Raw genomic sequence first — 20,462 nt, 5'->3', positions numbered from 1 at the left:
ATTATTATTATTTCTTTGAATGTACTTAATTGACTTAATAAAGCTTCTTTAATTGTTTTACATTTAGTACTTTTATATTTTGAACTTTTATCAGATTTACCGTTATTTTGTGTTTAAGTTCAATGTGAGATTCAGAATGGTGAAGAAAGATGGTTTAAGCTACTTTCAACGTGGTAGGGGGGTTTTAGCCAGTCTGACTCTGAATATTTTAGAAAATGCTGATCTGCCTGGATTTTACCAAACTACACAGCAGAAGATTGGAAAATCGTTTTCTGCTCTGACAAGTCTTGATTTGTGCTCTAACATTCAGATGGTAGGATCAGAATTTGGAGTAAACAACATCAAAGTATGGATCATCCTGTCTGTCTACTGTTCGGGCTGGTGATGGGGTATAATTTTCCTGATGAACCTCGGGCCCCTTGTTACAAAGTATTGTTTAGACACCATAGGCTCCCTGAGTATTGTTGCTAACCATGTCCATCTCTTTGTTACCAGTGTACCCATTTTTAAATGGCTGGTTCCAGCAGACTTATGCACTATGTTATAAAGCTCAAAACATTGCAAACTGGTTTCTTGTACATGAGGATAAGTTTACTGTACATGAATGGCCTCCACAGTCACCAAGTTGCAATCAAATAGAGCAATTCTAGGATGTAGCAGAACGAGAGGGACATGCCATGGACACTGATGCTAAATGTAAATGTGGACCAGAATCTCAAAATAATATTTGCAGCACCTTATTGAATCTATTCCATGCAGAATTAAAGCAGCTCTGAGGACAAAAAAGTATTTAACCCAGTATTATTAAGGGGTACTTAATGAAGTGACCAGTAAGTGTGAGTGAATGTGTGGTTTAAAGCGTGTATAAGAGCAGAGTGTTAAACAAGAAGAGGACTTATTTGGTGTGTTTCAAGAGATTTTTTTTATTTAATTAAAATTCAGAGTCCGTTTAAATCAGATGCTAATTTAAAATCTTCCTTAAAGCAGAATTTTGTGCTCTGTTTGTAAAATCTCCATTTCAGTCACAGGTTTAATGTTTATTAGCCCGGGCAAGCATGTGATGAAGAAGAATACAAATACACCTAAAAACAATATGAAAACAGAAATACAATCTCCATATTTACAAAAAGAACAAAAAAAAAAGTCTATTATTATTATTATAAATATTATTTTTAAAATAATGAGTCTATTATTAGTCTAATTATTTTTACTTAATTAAAACAGCATTTCCTTTTCTTTATAAACCAACAAACACAGTCCGATCTCTGGTTCCAAAAAGCGTGAGTTAATAAGGTTTTTAGACTGAGGGGAACATCAAATGGAAGGATTAACCTTTAAAAAACAGAAGCTGATGTTTCAACACATCACTCCCAACTTCCTCTCATAGTTTTTCTTTCCAGTGTTTGTGACGACATATAAACCATAAACAGAGGAAGGCAAAACCACGCAGCTCTATAAAGAAAGATTAAAGAAACATCACAAGAAACGTGTTTGAACTGAGCTTCTTCGAGATATCCCTGTTCCTTTCTAAAGAACAAAAAGTTGAATCCAAACATTTTATAATAAACAAATTTGCTAAAAACAAGCATAAAACATACAAGTTTACCTCCAAACCAGAGCAGTAAAAAAACAAAAGAAAAAGAAATAATCTGTCCCATGAACATGTGGAAAGCCCCTCCTGAAATCCCATCAAACATATCGAGTGGATCAATGCCACTGATGGTCAGTCGCCTTCTTTCACCTTCACTTCTCTTTCTGTGATGGGAAAAAATTGTAAAATTAAATTCAGAGGAAACACCAAGAAGCACCACGTCCAGGGCGATGAAACATACAGTAGGTAAATAAATTAATAAGAGATTTCTGTAAACACATTTATATGTTTGTCTGCAGTAAATATAACAGTGACATTACCTTATCTTGTTTATCAGCCTCAGCTGAGCCTGTTTACAGAGAAAATACAAATTAAAAAATAAAAAGTCAGGCACAGAGTTTAATAAACATCTTACTTTTTGAAACATATTACTCATTCTTTTTTATTTGATCCAAAAGGTGACAAGATTTTCTCCAGCTTGAAATGATTAAAAAAAACTTCAATACACATTAAAACTGTTGGACGATATTTTTGCGTCAATATTTGCTACCTGAGCTGGTAAATGTCCACGAGACAAACTTGATGAGCCCATAAAGCACCAGCGCCACGCCGACCATCGCCATAGAGTCCTCGATGGACGGAGAACTGAACCCTGAAAAGGAAAAAAGATCGTTAGGATTCATCTGATCTGAACAGGTTTGTTAATATCAGTTAAATAATTCTTACAGTACTGTGCAAACATTTTAGGCAGGTGTGAAAAAATGCTGTAAACAAAGAATGCTTTAAAAAATATAAATGATTGTTGATTTGCCCCAAATGTATTCTGCAGCAGGACAACGACCCCAAACATGGAGCCAAAGTCATTAAGAAATATCTTAAGTGTAAAGAAGAACAAGAAGTGCTGGAAGTGATGGTCTGGCCCCCACAGAGCCCTGATCGCAACATCATCAGGTTTGTCTGGGATTACATGAAGAGACAGAAGCAGGTGAGGAAACCAACATCCACAGAAGATCTGTGGTTGGTTCTCCAAGATGTTTGGAACAACCTACCAGCCGAGTTCCTTCAAAAACTGTGCAAGTGTAGAAGAAGGCAAAGGTGATTTGATTTAATTTTCTCTTTTGTTCATTCACTGCATTTCGTTGATTGATAAAAATAGATAATTATCACTTCCATTTTTGAAAGCATTCTTTGTTTACAGCTTCCTAAAACGTTTGCACAGTATTATATATACTTCAATATTAAATCTTTAAGAGTTATTTCACCAACCGAGTCATTTCAGGTACTAACAGGAGTCAATTTTTAATGGCTCTCATGGTGTTTATCATATCTGTGCTGCTTCATTCATCTATAACAGATATACTAAAATGTTCTAATGCCATTAAATATTACTTAAGTGCAACAGTTCAGGTTAGTCTGAAGGTTTGTGATGCAGTAAATCATTTTAGAAATAAAATATCACAGTGGGTCATAAATGGTACCACATGGTTACTTGGTGATTAACAAAATCAAACTGTTTTAAATCCAGAAGCTGGTGATTCAAACTGTTTACTTAAATCTAAGAATGTGTCAAACTACAATAACTCAAAAGTTATCCTGGTAAACATGTTTCAAGATTATTTAAATAGTTAAGTACCTTCTCCAGGTGTTTAAAAACTGCTTTAACTCAACATAAACTGAGCTGTTAATTTGCTTGCGTGTCTTCCAGGTTTGCTTCACATTACCGATGACATTGAGGGTCACGCTGGTCCGTCTCGTGCCTCCAGCGTGGGCAGCCACACAGGTGAGCTCGCCTCCTCTGCCCAGGTTCAGCTTAGAGGTGTCGATCTCGAGCCGGGAGGTCTGGCTGAAGGTGCGGTCCCAGGCCTGCCTGTGGCCCGTTACGCTGAATGATTCCAGGGTCTTGGACTTCCCGTCGGCACCTTTAATCTCCCAGCTGAACTCCACGGGGAGGGGGGCAAAGCCAGACGCTTCACACTGGACGTTTATAGTCTGACCTGGGACAGCGAGGGGCAGGGGGGAGGGGTGGATGGAGAGGGATGGCGGTTCTGGGTGGAGAGAGGAGCAGAAAAAATCTGGAGTTTTTACAGAGCTGAGTGTTTATTTTAAACACATCTGCTTATTTCAGTGAAATAAACACGTGCGTAATCCTCCAGAAATACATTTTCCTCACCTTCTATCTCAAGGTCCAGCGCCACCTGAGCGAGCAGGTGTGGCAGATACACCGTGCAGATGTACGTCCCAGAGTGAAGCACTTTAGCCTCCTGCAGGAGCAGGGATGCGTTTCCTTTCTCGTGCAAAGCCTCAAAGTCCAGCGTGGCTCCTTCTTCCTGCGTGTCAGCGAGGCGGTCAGTCTTCCCGTCGTAAGCCAGAAACAGCCGTCCGCGGCCTCTGAACTGGTACCGCCATTCGACGGCGAATCCAGCCCCATACAGAGGAGAGGAAGGGTTGATCCAGAAGCCGCAGTCCAGCTGCACGGGCTCCCCGAGTCTGGACTTTACTGAGACCGTTTTAGTCGTCACGCTCAGGATCACTGAGGAAACAGAGTCAGACCGACACACGTGAGATAATAAACTTTTATAATTGTTGGCCAATTAATTTTTTGATCTGTGAACTCCAAGATATAAATGTGTTGGGTTAAAATCAAATCATTACCACTGTGCTCTTTAGATCCTGTGGGGGCGCGGGTGATAGTAGAGATGCCCAGCTGTTCGTTGAGGCCCTGAAATGCAGATGAAAACCACTCAGCCTGCAGGTGCACGGGGCTGAGGCCAGACTCTGTGAGCGAGGAAACCCAGTCCAGGCTGGAGGGCTGCGGCAGGAAGGGGTTGATCTCACACTGGGGCTTCGTCACGGAGCCTTTGGGAGGGTTGAGCGAGCGGTGGCAGAGGGTGCCAGCCGGGTCTGAGAAACAGGAGTCAAAGGTCACGATTATACAACATGTAAGATGTCTGAGACACTCGATCTGTTTATAAATAAAAGAAAATAAGATGAACATTACCGATCACAGAGTAGACTCTTTCGGGATTGATGTCTTTAGGAGCGCGCTGGGACTCGTCATTCTGGCCGTCTGCTCCGGTTCTGATGTGAAGCAGGGATTTTTCTTGGGTCGTAGCTCCAGTTAAACCTCCTCCTCGTCCTGCCTTCTCCTGCACAAACCAGCACTCCAGCACCGGACAGCTGCTGCTGCAGGCTTCAGACAAAAGTTTAACAGTAGATTAATGGGGAGTAAAACCTCTGTAAATATCAGACCACATTATATTATGCCATTATGTTTCCCGACATCATCCACTCAGAAAATTATTGTTGTGCAAACTGTCTTTTCACGCTCAACCAATAAACAAGGCAGTTATAGGAATTATTATTGAAACAGAAAGTTAAATCAAGCACGCATAAATATTGCACTTAACTGTTTCCACCCCTTCAGTGTTTTGCTTTTGGTTTACTCCCCTCCTTTTTTTTTCATTTAGCAAACAGGCAGCAGCCCGTCTACCTTTCCCAGAAAATTAAGTCTCCAACTGTTTACTGTGAATATTGTCTTAATCACTAAAGTGAAAACAGCACTGCTTCAATTTGTAATTTCAGGTATTAGTGATTGTATTTGTAAATAGACTATAGTCAGCAGGATTTACAAAGGGGTAACATGTAAAACAAAAAAAAAAAACAGGTTTTTTATTACTTTACTGTATCTACTTAACCAATTCAGACCTTTTTGGGCTCTTAAAATATCTTTATTGAACTGTTGTTATATTTGTTGTAGTTTTCATATAAGATATGGCCATATACCTCTAAAAGAAGACGTTTTTAATGTCCGTGACACTTTTTAACTGGTTAAATGTAGGATAACTTTGCCAAAAAGTGATTGCAGCTTCTACATTCTTTCACATATTAATGGTCAACATGTCATTTACAGCAGTTTAAATATGGATGATCACTTTTCGGCAAATACCGGAAATCCCTTTTGGACAGACGATCACGTTTTGGGCACGAAAATAGGCGTGCACCACTCGCTCGGGGTTTCACGCAGAACTCCATGTTAAAAACGTATTAAATTTATGTTATTTTTGTTAAACGTAATCATGCATACACCTATAACATTCACTTACATGTTTTAAGACGCATTTGGGCATTATTTTAAATTCGGCTTGTAAAAGGGTCATTAAATATTAACTTTGCTATGTTTAGTTAGAGTTAAACTTGACGTTATTGTCCAAGTTTTTTTTTGGACATTTTCAACCAGCTGTTTTTCAACTTTTTGATGTTACTGAACAGATAGAGGACTTCCATGCATATAAAAATGTTTTTCTTACATGTACGGTTTATAATATTAGTAATACAGCATGCATAGATGTATTTTTGTCTGTCAGACCAGCAGAGCAACAATGAGCTCGACTAGCTTACCTTGAATAAAGCAGGTAACGGCGATCAGAGACAGTTTGAAGATGGTAGATATTTCCGTCATGTTTATCCGTGTTTCTTCACAGACAGGTCCCCTCGTTTAGCTGCAATCAAACGCACTAAACAAGGTTTAGTTGGCTGGTTTTCCCCTTCAAGCCCGAGTTCAAGTTCAGTTTCACTTTCACATACAGACGAGTCCGACAGTTGTCCAGGAAAAACACAAAAACACGCCATAAGTTTATAATATATCAGGATTAGCTGACATAAGAGTGAACGTGTATCTGAAAAATTAAAGTAACTGGAAGCCTAAAAACAAAGATTTTACAGTAGCTTAGAAGAATACGTCTTCAAAATTGCATTCAGGAGTACTGCCATCCCGCCGCTAGATGGAGCCCTCTGGCTAAAAATAAACCAAAGGCAAATTGTGGAGTAACGTGCTACGTTAGTGGCAGCAAGGCATCAGAAAGATAACCCAGTCTGAGGGCAGGGGTCAGATGAGGACAAGAGAAACAGGAAAAATAAAGTCTTAAATCTAAACACACAGCCTTTGTTTTTATATTGTAAAAGCAGCATACTGAGTGTATAGGCCTTGGTTTTAGTAATATAAGTTCTTTTTTATTTATGTTTTTTAATGCATACAGAATTCATCATAAATTACTTCTCTGTATGAGTTTAGTAACTTGTTCTTTACAGATTAAAAGTTAGCTGTACACTTTATTTTTTAAATGTATGTCCTTCTGACCTGTCTAAAATTTTGACGTTAATAATTGATTGTTTCCCTTCTTTATTTTTGCAGGAAGGTTGCAGAACAAGTCAGACAAGAAGCCTTAACGTCCTGGCACATATATTAGATAACAGCCCATTCTTTGTTCTCCAAGCCAACGCTTGCAAATCGAACCAGATCGGGTGTCATAAACACAAAAACGAAACTTAACAGAGTGATCACGTGGTTTCACAGAAAGAAGTGGAGATGGAGTGCCGTTTGAGTCCAGTGGTGGCGCTCTAACACTGTGACTGACCTTTCTGCAAAGCACCATCAACAGAATTAGTGAGGCTTGCTACTGTAGCTTTAACTGATGTGATTTCCTCATTGTTTGTATCAAAGTCACACCAGAAAAGCTGCAGCAGGGTTTGTCTGATAGACACAAGGAAATAGATGAAAACATATGTGTTACCTATGATTATAGAAGAATTAAAAGCTCCTAATCAAAGATGGCCAAGCTATATAACTTGGAGCATGTAGAGCATAGATATCATACGTATAAAGATTTCCATTTGTATTAAATAATTACATTTAAGGATAAAATAAGAGTGAATGATAGGCGTTTGTCTATTTGCCATTTAAATACACCAAGAGAAGAGACTGTAGAGGTGCTTTCAGTGTAAAGTCTTCTGTGACAACATGATTCATTTTCCAAACAAATGTGGCACCAATTCAGGAGAAACGAACAGGTCTTTATTCTAAGTTTACCTCATCTAAGTTTACCTCCTCACACTTTGCAAACACAATAAATGCAGACAAATGAACAGATTAAACATCAAACCTGGATTATGCAAGCACTTACTTTGTTCATTAAAAAAATTAAATCTATTCTGCTTTAATTTTAAATCGAAAAAAATATTACAGTGTTAGCATGGTGCTATCATGTCTCTCATCCTCTGGTTCAATCTGCTGAAAAACATGGTCTATCATATATGTAGGTGTTTGACAGGCAGATTTGTGGGCCCAAAAATGACTGTAACACAGAACTGAGCTAAAAATCATAGCTTTAATGCTGGAGAAAAAGGCAAGGGAGCCAACTAAACAGTCACTAATATAAAATAAATTGAGTCACGGAAACCCTCAGATTTATGCAGTTTTGCAACAAAGGGGCCAATCCTTGTACTTTGCCACACATTAAACTGCTGAACTGTGTATGATAGACCTGTTGCCACAGTAACCAATTTAGAGTTCAAGTTAACTCTCTCCAGATTATCCCTTGCTGCAACACCCCAGGATTAAACTTGGAGCATGTTCCAGAAAGACATAGTACATAGTAAAATAGTACCAAGTAAATAAGAATTTAAAAATACTTGCCAGGACTCAAAACAACAGAAACACCTGCATGACTTTTCCAGATTCAAATCCATTGTTAGGTTTACCCCAGTGCACAGGTACATCTGTCATCCTGCTGTCAATGCTTTTACTTTTCTGTCATCCTGATTAACCCGCTCTGATTCAAACTTAGTGCTGTTTGGCTGCAGAAGGCTCAACTGCACCAGATCCCTTGGAGTACTGAGAGTAATAGTAGTAGTAGAAGCTTCTGCTCACATCCACAAGCTCCAGTATTATTTCTCAGTTGCTTTTAGAGTTATTTTTTAAAAAAAAAAGTTTTAGTTGAGTCAGAATTAGTGTCTGCCCTTGCTTTTGCTTTTGGTTTGTTTAGTTTTAATATTCTAAGTTTAAGGAGGAAGCCTAAAGCCTAATGCCATGATCCAGCCAGCTGTGTGGCTGGATCATGGCCTTCTTCCTCTTTTGTTTGCTTTTGCCAAAGCTCCCATGTCATGTCAGGTTCCTTTGAGCCACGAATCAAAGGACTGTAACATCCATAAATACAGATTTGTTGTCTAAAATTTCAAGTGGAGAATAAACAATTTTATTTAAAAGTTACTTTTATTAATAAACAAGTCAAAAATGTCCAAGGCAGAAAGCTCTGTGGACTTTACTTTAACCTCTTGCTTTATTTCTTAGCATCACAAGTCTAGTGCCCAGACTTTTCATAACTGTTTACATTATTGTTTACTCTGTACACCTCAGATTTCCTTTATAACAGTGAATCGTGAAAGATAAACTTTAAGTTAAAGTAAAAATATTTTTTTTAAAAACAAACAAAAAAACATATTCTGGTAGTTGTCGGATGTACCAGACTTGTTTCTTTCACTTCCCATTTTTTCCCTGAAGCAGAAGTGTAAAAAGTACACAATAGAAAAGAGACGACAACTGTGTAAGAAAGAAGGAAAGAAGTATGGCAAAGTTAAATTACTCTTATATATTTAATCAAATATGAGGACAATTATTCTGTTACTCCTCAGCTACGGAGTGTCTGTGACTGCAGGTAAGATCATCAAAAATGTTTTCAGGGTAATTCAAATTTTTAGCTGCACACATTAGTAAAAGCACAATGTTTCATCATACATAATGATTAAATTGAAAAGTGTTTTTATTCATAATATGGTCATCAAAAATTCATGTACTGTACATGTTGTGTGTTTAGAGGATATTTTACAATTAAATGTTATTTACTTTGCTTTATTATGTAACAAGTAGAAAGCAATGGCAGCTAAATCTTTAGCCAAGAAGGTACACTTCTTGTACATTATTTTTCCTCTGTGTCCCTCTCTGTGTGTGGCTGTGTGAGTCCTTGTGTGTCACGGCTGGGGCAGCAGTTATGTGGTGTGTGGGAAAAGGACTCGAATGCAGGCACTTACTGAGATGCGAGGGAGGTTTATTGTAAATAACAGAACACAAAGTGGGGATGGCAAAAACAGAACTAAGGACAATCTAAACGGAGATAAACTAAACTATACAATGGCAAACCTGAACAAGAAGGGGAAGGAGGGTGAAGGGAACATGGAGGAGGTGAAGAGCAGGGAGAGTGTAAGGTAGACACGCAGACAGTTTCACAGAGACTTTCACAGACGGACCAGTAACGAGCACACACGTTCACACAACATAAATACTTGAGCTGTGTCCCAATTCAGGGTCTGCACGCTTGAAGTACACATTTTAAGTGCGGTTATGTCACCGCCACGCGACGACGGCTGTCCCAATTCGAAGTGTACTTCAAATGCATACTCCAAATGCGCCGTCGATTTCCCCAAATATCAAGCGTGGTCCGGTGCACGCTTCGTGGTCCCATATATTCCACAATTCATAGCGCGGCGGTGGGTGTGGATAATTTTGCCGCAAAATACAGCAGAAGGGAGCGGCCGAAAAGTGAACTGTCAAAAGTAAGTACTGAACATGACCTCATTTATTTATGTGCGAATGTTTAATAACGAAGAACAATAAAACATTGCTGTTGGCCACATGTTGGCAAAGTTGTGTGACATTAGTGATGTTTGTACTTTCAGCGTTAACTTAGTTGTAAAGCCTTATATATATATATATATATGGGCACTCCACCCTTTTCCGTGGACGATAAAGCAAGCGAGATATGTATGTATATATATATATCTATATCTATATATCTATATATCTATATCTATATATCTATATCTATATATATAGATCTATATATCTATATCTATATATATAGATCTATATATATATATATAATGTATGTATATATATATATGTGTGTCTCCTCTCCCTTAACTGTTGCCGTGTCCCCTCCAGTTATCTCCCTAATCTATCTCATTTCCCTGAGTGTTCTTTCCTCCCAGTTACCATGTTATGTTGTGAATTGCTGCATCTCAGTACTTCCTGTTTTAATTTGATAGTCTCCTGTCTGATGTGCATCATGTTCAGTTTTGTTTCCCCCTGTCTGGTTAGTTAGATCACGTTCCTGTGGCTTTTCCCCTCATTTTCCCTTGTGTGTCTCCCTCTGCCCTGCGTTACGATCTCCCTCATGCCTCATGACTTTGTGTCTCTCTGTGTATTTAGTTCAGTTTGCATTTTCTCTGGTCTAGCAATTAAGCTGAGTTTGAGTTTATTTTTGCATCCGCGAGTCATACAGCCCATTTTAAGTTTATGTAGGCCAGACCAGTGAAATGACAGTTTCTACCAATCTACAGAAACTTAATTACATGTTTAAAGCCTTACATATCTTCTATAAAACTAAAGTGCTGTTTCAACAGAAAGAAATCTGTCACCATGACTCTTTGGGCTTACATTTTAAGAAATAAATTAGTGAAATTACACATTTATCAGTAGAAGAAGCTTAAAACATACCAAAATACAACTAAAAACACAACATTTCTGTTCTCCTTCACATTTTCCAAAGCCATTGAATGGGCCAGACTGGAGTCATTGCTAGGCCAATTTTACCCCCCAGGCCTTATGTTAGACACCCCTGCAACAGAGTATCTTTAGGATGCTGAGAAGCAGGATGCTGAGAAGCAGGATGCTGAGAAGCAGAAGAACCACTTGATGAAAGTGTGTTGATGCTAAAATCTCTGAGGAATCTTCCCAGCACCTTGTTGAATCTATGACATGAAAGCAAAAAGGGATCCAACTTGATACTAGCAAGGTGTACCTATTGAAGTGGCCAGTGAGTGTACTACAGTATTAGTAGTTGGTGTAGTAGTAGTAGTAAGTGTCATTGGCTGAATATTGTTCATTAGTTGAATTATCTTTTTAGTTAGTTTAATTTAATTATTTTTTATTAAAAAAAGCCAAAATATTGAATTAAAAAAACAATTACATCATTTGTTTTGCAGTGACTCACTTCCTACAGTATTTCTACACTGGATCTTCTGGGGTGCCAAACTTCCCAGAGTTTGTGGTTATTGGGATGGTCGATGAAGTTCAGATAATTCACTATGACAGTAACACCAGGAAAGCTGTGCCCAAACAGGACTGGATGAAGAAAGTCACAGAAAATAACACACAGTACTGGAACACAGAGACCAAAGCACTGAATAACACCCTGCAGGTGTTCAGAAACAACATTGAAACTGCAAAGCAACGCTTCAACCAAACTCAAGGTTTTATTTCATGATTAATCTCAATTTATTATCTTTGTTGTACAGTACACCACTAATTTGTATCCATTAACATGGTTTTATTATGTTACCTCTCATTGTAAAAGTATTTTCTTCACTCACACCCCTGAAAGAAACACAGATGGGTTTAACACACACATTAAAGGTGTGAGATCAGATGCTGTTTCTGACACAACTTTTGAGCCTCTGGAAATGAGGGACTGCGTAGTAAAATAGCTTTAATTCTTAAACAGTTGATGCAGAATTTTGATAAAACTATTTAAAACAAAGTTCAAAGTCTGCACATCAATCACAGTTTGATTGACTGAATTAAAATTCAGTGGTTGTGTATAAGCTCAACACTACAAAAGTTTTTGCCTGTTTGTAAAAAAATATGCCCCCTATGTATATGCGTTATTACCTCATACAGGATCACTGATTTTATGTGTTCTCTTTTTTAGGTATCCACGTTTTCCAGTTGATGTATGGCTGTGAATGGGATGACGAGTTTAAAGACATTAGAGGATACCATCAGTATGGCTATGATGGAAAAGATTTTATTATATTTGATCTGAACACAGAAACGTGGATTGCTCCAAAAGAACAGGCTGTCATCACGAAACACAAGTGGGATCATGATGCTGATTGGAATACACAGACAAAACACTACTTAACTCAGGACTGTATTGAATGGCTGAAGAAATATGTGGACTACGGTCGGCATAGCCTGAAAAGAACAGGTAGAATAATCTGATTTACACAAACTTTTTCAGTTTCAAATTCTGGGAAATCACTTTAACAATTTTATGACAGGTAATTCACAAGGTTCACAAGGTGATTTTGCAGAAATTTAAATGATCAAAGGGGAAATTAACCATAAATATATCTTAATGTGGTTGAAGAGGGGACATACTAATCCTAAAATATATTATTTAAATCCAGTTAATTAATGTGGGGATAGTTAGTAGGTGTGTAGGACAGAATACAACATATTAAGATTGTGAACTTGTTTGTGTACTTTGACTGATGCTATAGATATACATTTACAATACCTTCAGTCTTGTACTGATTTTATAATTTTCTGTATATGCATTCAAAGGACTCAAAATTAACACGTATTACAAATATGTAGAAAATTCTTTATTGTCTAAGTAGTTCGTAAAAGCTTACTCCACAGAAGACTGCAATAGAGTTAAGATTCCAATTTGGGCTGCATGAAGTATAACGTAAACATTATACAAATTCCAACATCACTCAAGTCTTTGCAAGCCTAGAAGTGTTCATAAAGATTCCTTCATCAACTCTACTCTGAAATGTTAGTTCTGAAGCAGAAGACTTCATATGGATGGTGTTCAGTTTTGGTTTTTTATGTTATTGATGTTGTTGTTGATTTTATTTTTAAAGAAGCCCAAGTAGTGTTGGAAATGATTGAAATAAAAGCAGTATATAGTCAATGAGGTAGTCTCTCTCTCTCTCTCTCTCTCTTTCCAGTTCTTCCATCAGTCTTTCTCCTCCAGAAGTCTTCCTCCTTTCCAGTCACCTGCTACGCTACAGGTTTTTATCCTAACAGAGCTGAGATGGTCTGGAGAAAAGATGGAGTGGAGCTTCATGAGGGTGTGAACAAAGGAGAAATCCTCCCCAACAATGATGGTACCTTCCAGATGAGTGTTGACCTGGATCTTTCGTCTACAAAACCTGAAGACTGGAGGAGGTATGACTGTGTGTTTCAGATCTCTGGTGTGAGCAAGGACTTCATCATCAAACTGGACAAAGCAGTGATCAAAACCAATCAAAAAGGTAAGATGGGAATCAGAGGAAATAAAGATCAAAAACCCATGTTTAGTTTACAGTCCTTTGGTTCATGTACATGTGTTATATATATGTTTGTTGAGAAAGTATTGCTCCTTAATATGCCCTTCTGTTCATTTAAGACTTACATTAGTCAAGACATGTCTGATCATGCGATCATTATGTGATCCTCCAATTTCCAAAAATAAATATTACAGTCCGTGATTTAAAGTCAAAAGGGGTTGTGAGCTGTTTACTAAACTTTAAAAAAAATACAGAACAACATCAACACTTTGTTTGTCTAATCATATACAGAGCCATAAAAGTATTTTAATTTTTTATATTTGCATATTTATGACTTTTACATGTTTCAGATCATCAAAATAATTTTGATGATAGAGGAGATGACGATAATCCGAGTAACTACAAAATGTAGTTTGTAAATGATGACCTAATTTATTGAGGACAAAAAGTTATCCAAACCAACCTTGCGCTGTGAAAAGGTGACTGATCCCTAAACCTAATTACTTGTTGTGTCACTCTTGGCAGCAAGAAATATAAATAAGCGTTTGCAATAACTGGCAATGAGTTTTTCACATCGCTGTAGATGAATTTTGGCCCACTCTTCTTGGCAGAAATATTTTAAACTGTCACACTGGTACATCAGTCATCCTGAAGCAGGAAAACAGCCCAAGATGAAGACTGACTGCTGTTATGACATTTTTTGTTTGTTTGTTTTGTTTTTAAAAAAAATGAAATTCTGTATTAGTTTTACTCCAGATGTAGCAGCACTCAAGCCTTCCGGAAACCTTTGTCTCATCAGTCCACAGAATCAGTGTTGGCCAAGTTACTTGAAAAAAGTAATCAGTAACAAATTACTGATTACTTCCCCCAAAAGTAATCCTGCTACTTTACAGATTACTTATTCTAAAAAGTAATTAATTACTTAGTTACTTAGTTACTTTTAAAAAAACATGATACACAACCTGAATATATAATGAAACAATAGATCTTTCAGCCCAATTCTACTTTTTCTGCATAATCAATCATATAAAATGTAAGCAAATGGAAAAGTCTCCTTTTTAAAACTTGTTTTATTAGTTTTAATGTTTTAACTTTATTCATCGAGCAAAAATTAAATTATATCCAACATTCTCTGACTGGAAGAAATTTGTTTAACATTTAAACCTATTTTCTGCACATTCCAGCACATAATTTTTGTGTGTGTGTGTTTACACTCACTCTTTCAAATAGATGCAAGTAAAACACAGCAGAAAATAAATAAAATCAAAGACTCAGGGCACCAAGTCCTGTTGACCCTAGAGAGGTGGTGTCTGATACCCGACCTGACATATAGACACAAACAAACAGGCACGCACAGATACAGACATCCATTCCCACCCTCATGCGCTCATATGCAATTACTAAACACTCAACCAACGTGGAGACAGACATAAAGAGACGCTGTACACACAATCACACTCCCCAAGCGTACTAAACTGGGAAAACTAAAGCACAAGGTACTCGTGCCCCTGGAGGGGGAAACTGCACCCAGACCCAGGTAGTGTTACCCTTTTCCCTGGGGTGGAGAGAAGCAGACTACCCCGACTCAGCAGCAGGGAGGCCCCAAATTCCAGACCCCAATCGCCCCAACAGGCAACAGAGAACAGGGGTGTGTGAAGACTCCTATTTTAGTGCTTTTATTTCCACATAATGTTTGATATTTGTATTGAGCATCCAAAATAAAGAAATTATAGCCACTGTATTTACATAATCACTGGACAGTTTTAGAAGTAAGTAAGTTGTAATTAATGGGTCAAAAATTAATGCTATTTTAAATAAAATGATCCCAATCAAGTTTATCAATGAAGTTTGTTCACATGTAAAAAGGACTATAGTGCAAAGGTCTTACTATGCTAATATATTTTGAAGGAACATGTGAGGCAAAGAATCAAAGCCAAACATGGATAAATAAACATAGACACAGTAAATAAATTCAGAACAACAACAGAAGAAAATGTATGGTGATTTTAAACAGGCTGAACAGTCTGTGTAGACTATTGTTATCAGTTTTATTGTTGTTGTTGTTGTTGTTTTCTTACCTGGTTCATCCATTTAGGATTTTATTTGTTCATTCTTTAATCTGCAGAAAACCTTCTCCGGATAGAGTTTTTCATCGTTGTTGTAGTCAATGTTTTTGTTTTTGTTGTGATGACCGTGACTGGATTCATTATTTACAAAAAGAGAAACGGTGAGAAACTGAAGCAGAAACCTTGTATAATTTTTTGTATTTCAAAAGTCTTTGAGTTAATGTTTTATTCGCATTGCAAAAGTGGAACAAACTTGAATTTCCAGGAAACTAAATTCTATTTCATCTGGCAGTAAATACTGTAGGTTACAAGCCACAGTTTATTGGGAATATGACTAACAAAGAACAAAATCAGAGGAAAATACATCTAACAATACGTAATTTTTTAACTACTTTTTAAACTTTTTAAAACATTTTATTTATTTATTTTGTGTATTACAGAGAAACGACCTCCATGTCGTAAGTAATTTTTTTTAAATTATGTTTTTTTTGATAATTTATGCAATTTGTAGATTAAATTTTTTCATGATGTGTAATGGTTGTGAATTAAAATGTATTTTTTATATTTTCCAGCTGTTGAGAACCCTGAGGTCTGGGAGAACATGATTCCAGTGTTCCACTTAACTCACTATCCTGCACACAGTGAGTTTGTTGTAGTTGTTTTAATGTTTTATTCTGTGTTTTCTATTGGTTCAGGTTTATAGTATGGTTTTATGCATGTTTGTATATATTTTGCAGCTTGTATTTTAAAATGTTTCTACTTCCTAAGCACATTTTAATCAAAGAAATCGTCTACACCTGTTCACTCTGCATAAAAGATAGGAGGTGAGGGCAGTCATGGAGGAGTCACAGAGCATGCACAGAAGTGGCACAAGCATTAAGAAAGCAGAGCTTCAGGAGAGCCACAGGATGGATAGGATAGAAGGATCCCATGGAGACTGGCCCTGGACTTGGTTGTGGAACTGGTGTCGGATATGGTGAAGCAGTTGGAACCGCTGGAATTCCATTTGGCAAAATAAATCCATTGGGTATCCTTGTTGGTCTTCAGACAACAATTCTGACGGCTAAAGAACCAAATGGGACAGGCAAAAAAAAAAAAAAAAAAAGGAACTGCTGGAATTTCTATTAACTTTCTATTAACAAGAATCAACTTTCTGGGACATCACAGTACACGCCTGAAGAGACCTGATGCAGCTTTGTGAATCACATATCAACAGCGATCAGCCAGAGAACATTTGTATGAATGTAGACAAAGGTGTTTGTTTTCTTTGTTAATGCAGGTAAATTACTCATAACTCTAAAAGAGTTAAAATGAAGTAGACTTTGGATTTACATATCTCATGTAGGATGTTGGTATGTTACGGCAGTTCAGATTTCTGGCTTTTAAATATTGTTAAATTTGTAAGCCTGTTTATGTTAAATGTTTTTTATGGTTTGATTTTGTGTTTTTTACTCAGAAATGACATCAATCATAGGTAGATCCTAAATTAATTTAATTTAAACACCATGACATTATTTTATATGATGAGAAGTTTGCTTCTTTTTTCTTTTGGGGGGGGATCTGTTATAATTTATAAATCATTTTATAATGTTATTTATAGAAAAATATTCTCCCCCAAATTAATTTCTTTCACACCTATACAAAACTTTTTGTATAGTTTTGTGATTTTATTACTTTTCAAAAACAACATTGAATCATACTTGTTATTAATCACTAGCTCTCTTCCACAGCATGTCTTCTATCCTGTCTTCTTGCTTTCACCCGCCCTCCCTGAGCCTGGTTCTGCCGAACGTTTCTTCCTGTTTTTCCTTTCCACTGTTGTCAAACTGCTTGCTCATAGGGGGGGTCATGATTGTTGGGTGTTTCTCTGTATGTATTATTGTAGCGTCTACCTTACAATATAAAGCTCCTTGGACTGACTGTTGTTGTGATTTGTATAAAAAAACTGAATTGAATTGAAAGTGAGTTTGTTGTAGTAGTTTAGTTAAGTTCTGCTATTTTATTACTTACAAAAAAAAATTAAATTGAGTTTTCTTTGATCATCTATGCAATCTGTAGATTAAAAAAAAAATCATGATTTGTAAGGGTTGTGGATTAAAAATGTATTTTTGAACTTTTCCAGCTGTTGATAACCCTGAGGTCCGGCAGAAAATGATTCCAATGTTTTAAATCACAATTCTGTACATGGTGAGTCTGTCACAATACGGCTGTGTGCAGGCAAGAGAAGGACCCAAACGCAAACCCGCAGAGACAAAGGTAAAAAATATCTGGTTTCCACTGTATATTTGATGATGTTGGTGTTTGGCTTGATTGTCAGAACAAAGAGGGAGAGAGAGGAGCAGAGAGAGAGATGGAACAAGAGCAGGTGAGACAGACGTGTTAGTCAAATGGTTGTTTGCCAAAACTCATCAGAACATGTATCTAGTATATAGTGTAACTTTTTAGGTTTGTTATTTTTCAAATTCTATATTTATTAAGTTATGCAGGCTTGTTTGCACAACGAGGCTAAACTTTTCTGAATCTATATAGTGGACTTTGGTAGAATTAAAAAATAAGTGTAGTGCAGGTCTATGATGATTTTCAGTGTTTTGACTCTGGTTCTGTCTTGGTTAAGTCCTAAAGTAGTCCTGATTTTGAACTGTTGTAGTCCTGTGTTAATTCCGGGTTAGGTCTGGGTCTGGTTGAATTGGGGTTTAGTCCTCATGTCTTGATACAGCCCTGATTTTGTTCTGCCTTGCTGCTTAATTAAAAACCTAGCTTAAGGTGTCCTGCATATGTGATATATTTTTTTCCTATATGAAGTCATTCTTTTTTGAACTGTGTTTCACTGTGTTTACCCATGTTTAGCTTAACTATTTTCCTCTTTGGCAACTGTGGATAGTTCACTTCAAAGTTACAAGTAACTTACTGTTTTTGCTGTCTAGGTTTTACTTAGATTTTTCATCACGGTCATTTGCTTTAAACGTAATTATTTTAAAATTGTATGGGTCACAGGTCCAAGTCAAGTTTTAAATGCCAAAATAGAAATGTGCCTGTTTGATTACTTTGTGTTGTGCCAAGTCTGGTGGTGTTTAAATACTTTGTCTTGTTTTTTTGCAACTAAATAAACCTACCACTTGAGCATGTTGCACACCTCTTTGATATTAGCTGGACAACTACATCCACTGTGTTTAACATTACTGTAAATGTACTGTATGCTCACCTCAGCCCATTGGTGCACTGGCCTAAAAGACATTGCATACATGCCAGTATGCCTCACCAATATGTTGAGATGTTTGGTGACCGTGTGACAGTTATTATTGACTGTTTCGGCAGAGACATATTCCACATACAAAAGTAGGCACACAATGAAATACCTCATAGGTATCACACCACAAAGGACCATCTCTTTCATTTCTAAAGGATGGAGAGGGCGTACTAGTGACAAACGTATAGCTGAAACATCTGGCTTTCTATGGAAGCTTTCACCTGGGGACATAGAGCTCGCAGACGGGGGTTTTGATATTAAGGAAAGTGTTGCCTGTGTGTACCACTTTAAAAATACCAGCATTTACCTGGAGTCGTAGTCAGCTACAAGCAAAGATGTAGAAGAGACATGAAAACTTGCACACGTCAGGATCCATGTTGAACGAGTTAAAGGGTGTCTACGCTCAAAGTTTTATGTCTTTGGATTTTCATTAAATTTCAGAATCAGAAATACTTTATTAATCCCAAAGGAAATTATGGGCAGGCAGCACTCTAATGGCGCATGCGCACTTACAAAGGAACACTCTGACCAAACATACTTTACACCAGAGGTTCCCCAAGTGTGGGGCCCGCCCCCTAGGAGGGGGCACGGGATGAAAAGGGGAAAAAAGGGGGGACATAATTGACAGGTTTTTGACGGGGCTCCCATACAAACCCAAACCAACCTCCTTCCAAGCCAAAGACTAGAAAATATGGTGAAGCTTATCTTCCCTTTGGCTTCACCTGCACAAGTGCCGAGGTAGGTCTCTGCGACAGAATTAGTTTTCCCTGCTTTGGGAGCAGCGCTGGGCTCTCCAAATCACGGACAAACAGTATCCCACATTCTTGATTTTTAGTTCACAAACACTTCTTGTAATAACTAACTACTCCTGACATTTTGGAGATGTTCGCTCTTTTGTACAGTAAAGTTACAGTGGGATACAAATAATATCAGGCTGATCCTGCCACGATTTGTTCCCCCGGTTCAAATCACGGACAAACATTATCCCACAGCTGTTTATGTTTTTAAACTAATTTTTAAAGGAATTTTTTGAAAAATGTATTGATAGCAATGTTGAATATTATTACACAGGACAAAAAAACAACTACACGTAAAATAATTACACTGTGACGCCTCTGCCTTTCTAAATGGAGGGACAGTAACTGCGTGTGTGTATGGAAGCGTGTAAAAACTGAAGATAGAGACAAATTAGTTTAATCTGACTATCTGCCATTGTAGAAATTCATCTCATGTAAACAATAACGTGGCGCACAGTGTGACGTGAAAAAAGGCACGTACTTTTGACGTGGTGTGACGAACTCTGTATTCCTCGTCCACACGTAAACGCAAAAACGGAGTTTTAAAAAATCTCAGTTTTCGGTGATTTGAAACGCCGTTTACGTGTGGACGAAAGGCCCAAACGCATAGAAACAGCTGCGTTTTCAAAAACACCCGTGTAGGTGTGGACGTAGCGTAAAAGAGTTAGTAGTGTATTTCATTGCTACCTGTAATTTATTGCATTTTACTTTTATTTGTTTAATTGTTTACTAAATGTTTGAGGTGTGAAATAAACCGCAATGGAGTTTGAAAACAAAATATGGGTGTGTGTGGTTGGAGGATGTGTTTGTGCAAAGGTTGGGGTTAGGTGTGGGGGGGGGGGGGATTTTTCTTGTAAAACAAAGGGGGG

At 37.4% G+C, this 20,462-nt stretch overlaps 2 protein-coding genes and 1 pseudogene across 2 annotated transcripts; 2 read left to right on the top strand and 1 right to left on the bottom strand.

Annotated features, from left to right (window-relative positions):
• Window positions 1-296: 296 nt before the first annotated feature.
• Window positions 297-6,398, bottom strand: tapbp.1 (TAP binding protein (tapasin), tandem duplicate 1). The gene is made up of 8 exons (XM_085147937.1): window positions 5,990-6,398; window positions 4,590-4,781; window positions 4,244-4,492; window positions 3,762-4,121; window positions 3,313-3,636; window positions 2,142-2,243; window positions 1,912-1,940; window positions 297-1,755 (listed from the first exon to the last, which is right to left on the bottom strand). Exons 1-8 carry the CDS (start codon window positions 6,048-6,050, stop codon window positions 1,744-1,746), a joined length of 1,329 nt encoding a protein of 442 aa, XP_085004063.1. The 5' UTR covers window positions 6,051-6,398; the 3' UTR covers window positions 297-1,743.
• A 2,583-nt stretch (window positions 6,399-8,981) lies between these two features.
• On the top strand, window positions 8,982-14,470 carry LOC146492759 (class I histocompatibility antigen, F10 alpha chain-like). The gene is made up of 4 exons (XM_085147972.1): window positions 8,982-9,081; window positions 11,408-11,674; window positions 12,133-12,411; window positions 13,163-14,470. Exons 1-4 carry the CDS (start codon window positions 9,030-9,032, stop codon window positions 13,645-13,647), a joined length of 1,083 nt encoding a protein of 360 aa, XP_085004098.1. The 5' UTR covers window positions 8,982-9,029; the 3' UTR covers window positions 13,648-14,470.
• Window positions 14,471-18,658: 4,188 nt separating this feature from the next.
• LOC146492758 (uncharacterized) lies at window positions 18,659-19,421 on the top strand (annotated as a pseudogene).
• Window positions 19,422-20,462: the final 1,041 nt, after the last annotated feature.

Source organism: Neolamprologus multifasciatus, chromosome 22 (assembly GCF_963576455.1).
Source record: "Neolamprologus multifasciatus chromosome 22, fNeoMul1.2, whole genome shotgun sequence".
NCBI classification, from domain to species: domain Eukaryota; kingdom Metazoa; phylum Chordata; class Actinopteri; order Cichliformes; family Cichlidae; genus Neolamprologus; species Neolamprologus multifasciatus.
Note: the sequence above shows the minus strand (reverse complement) of the source record. Positions and strands in the feature narration are given on the sequence as shown.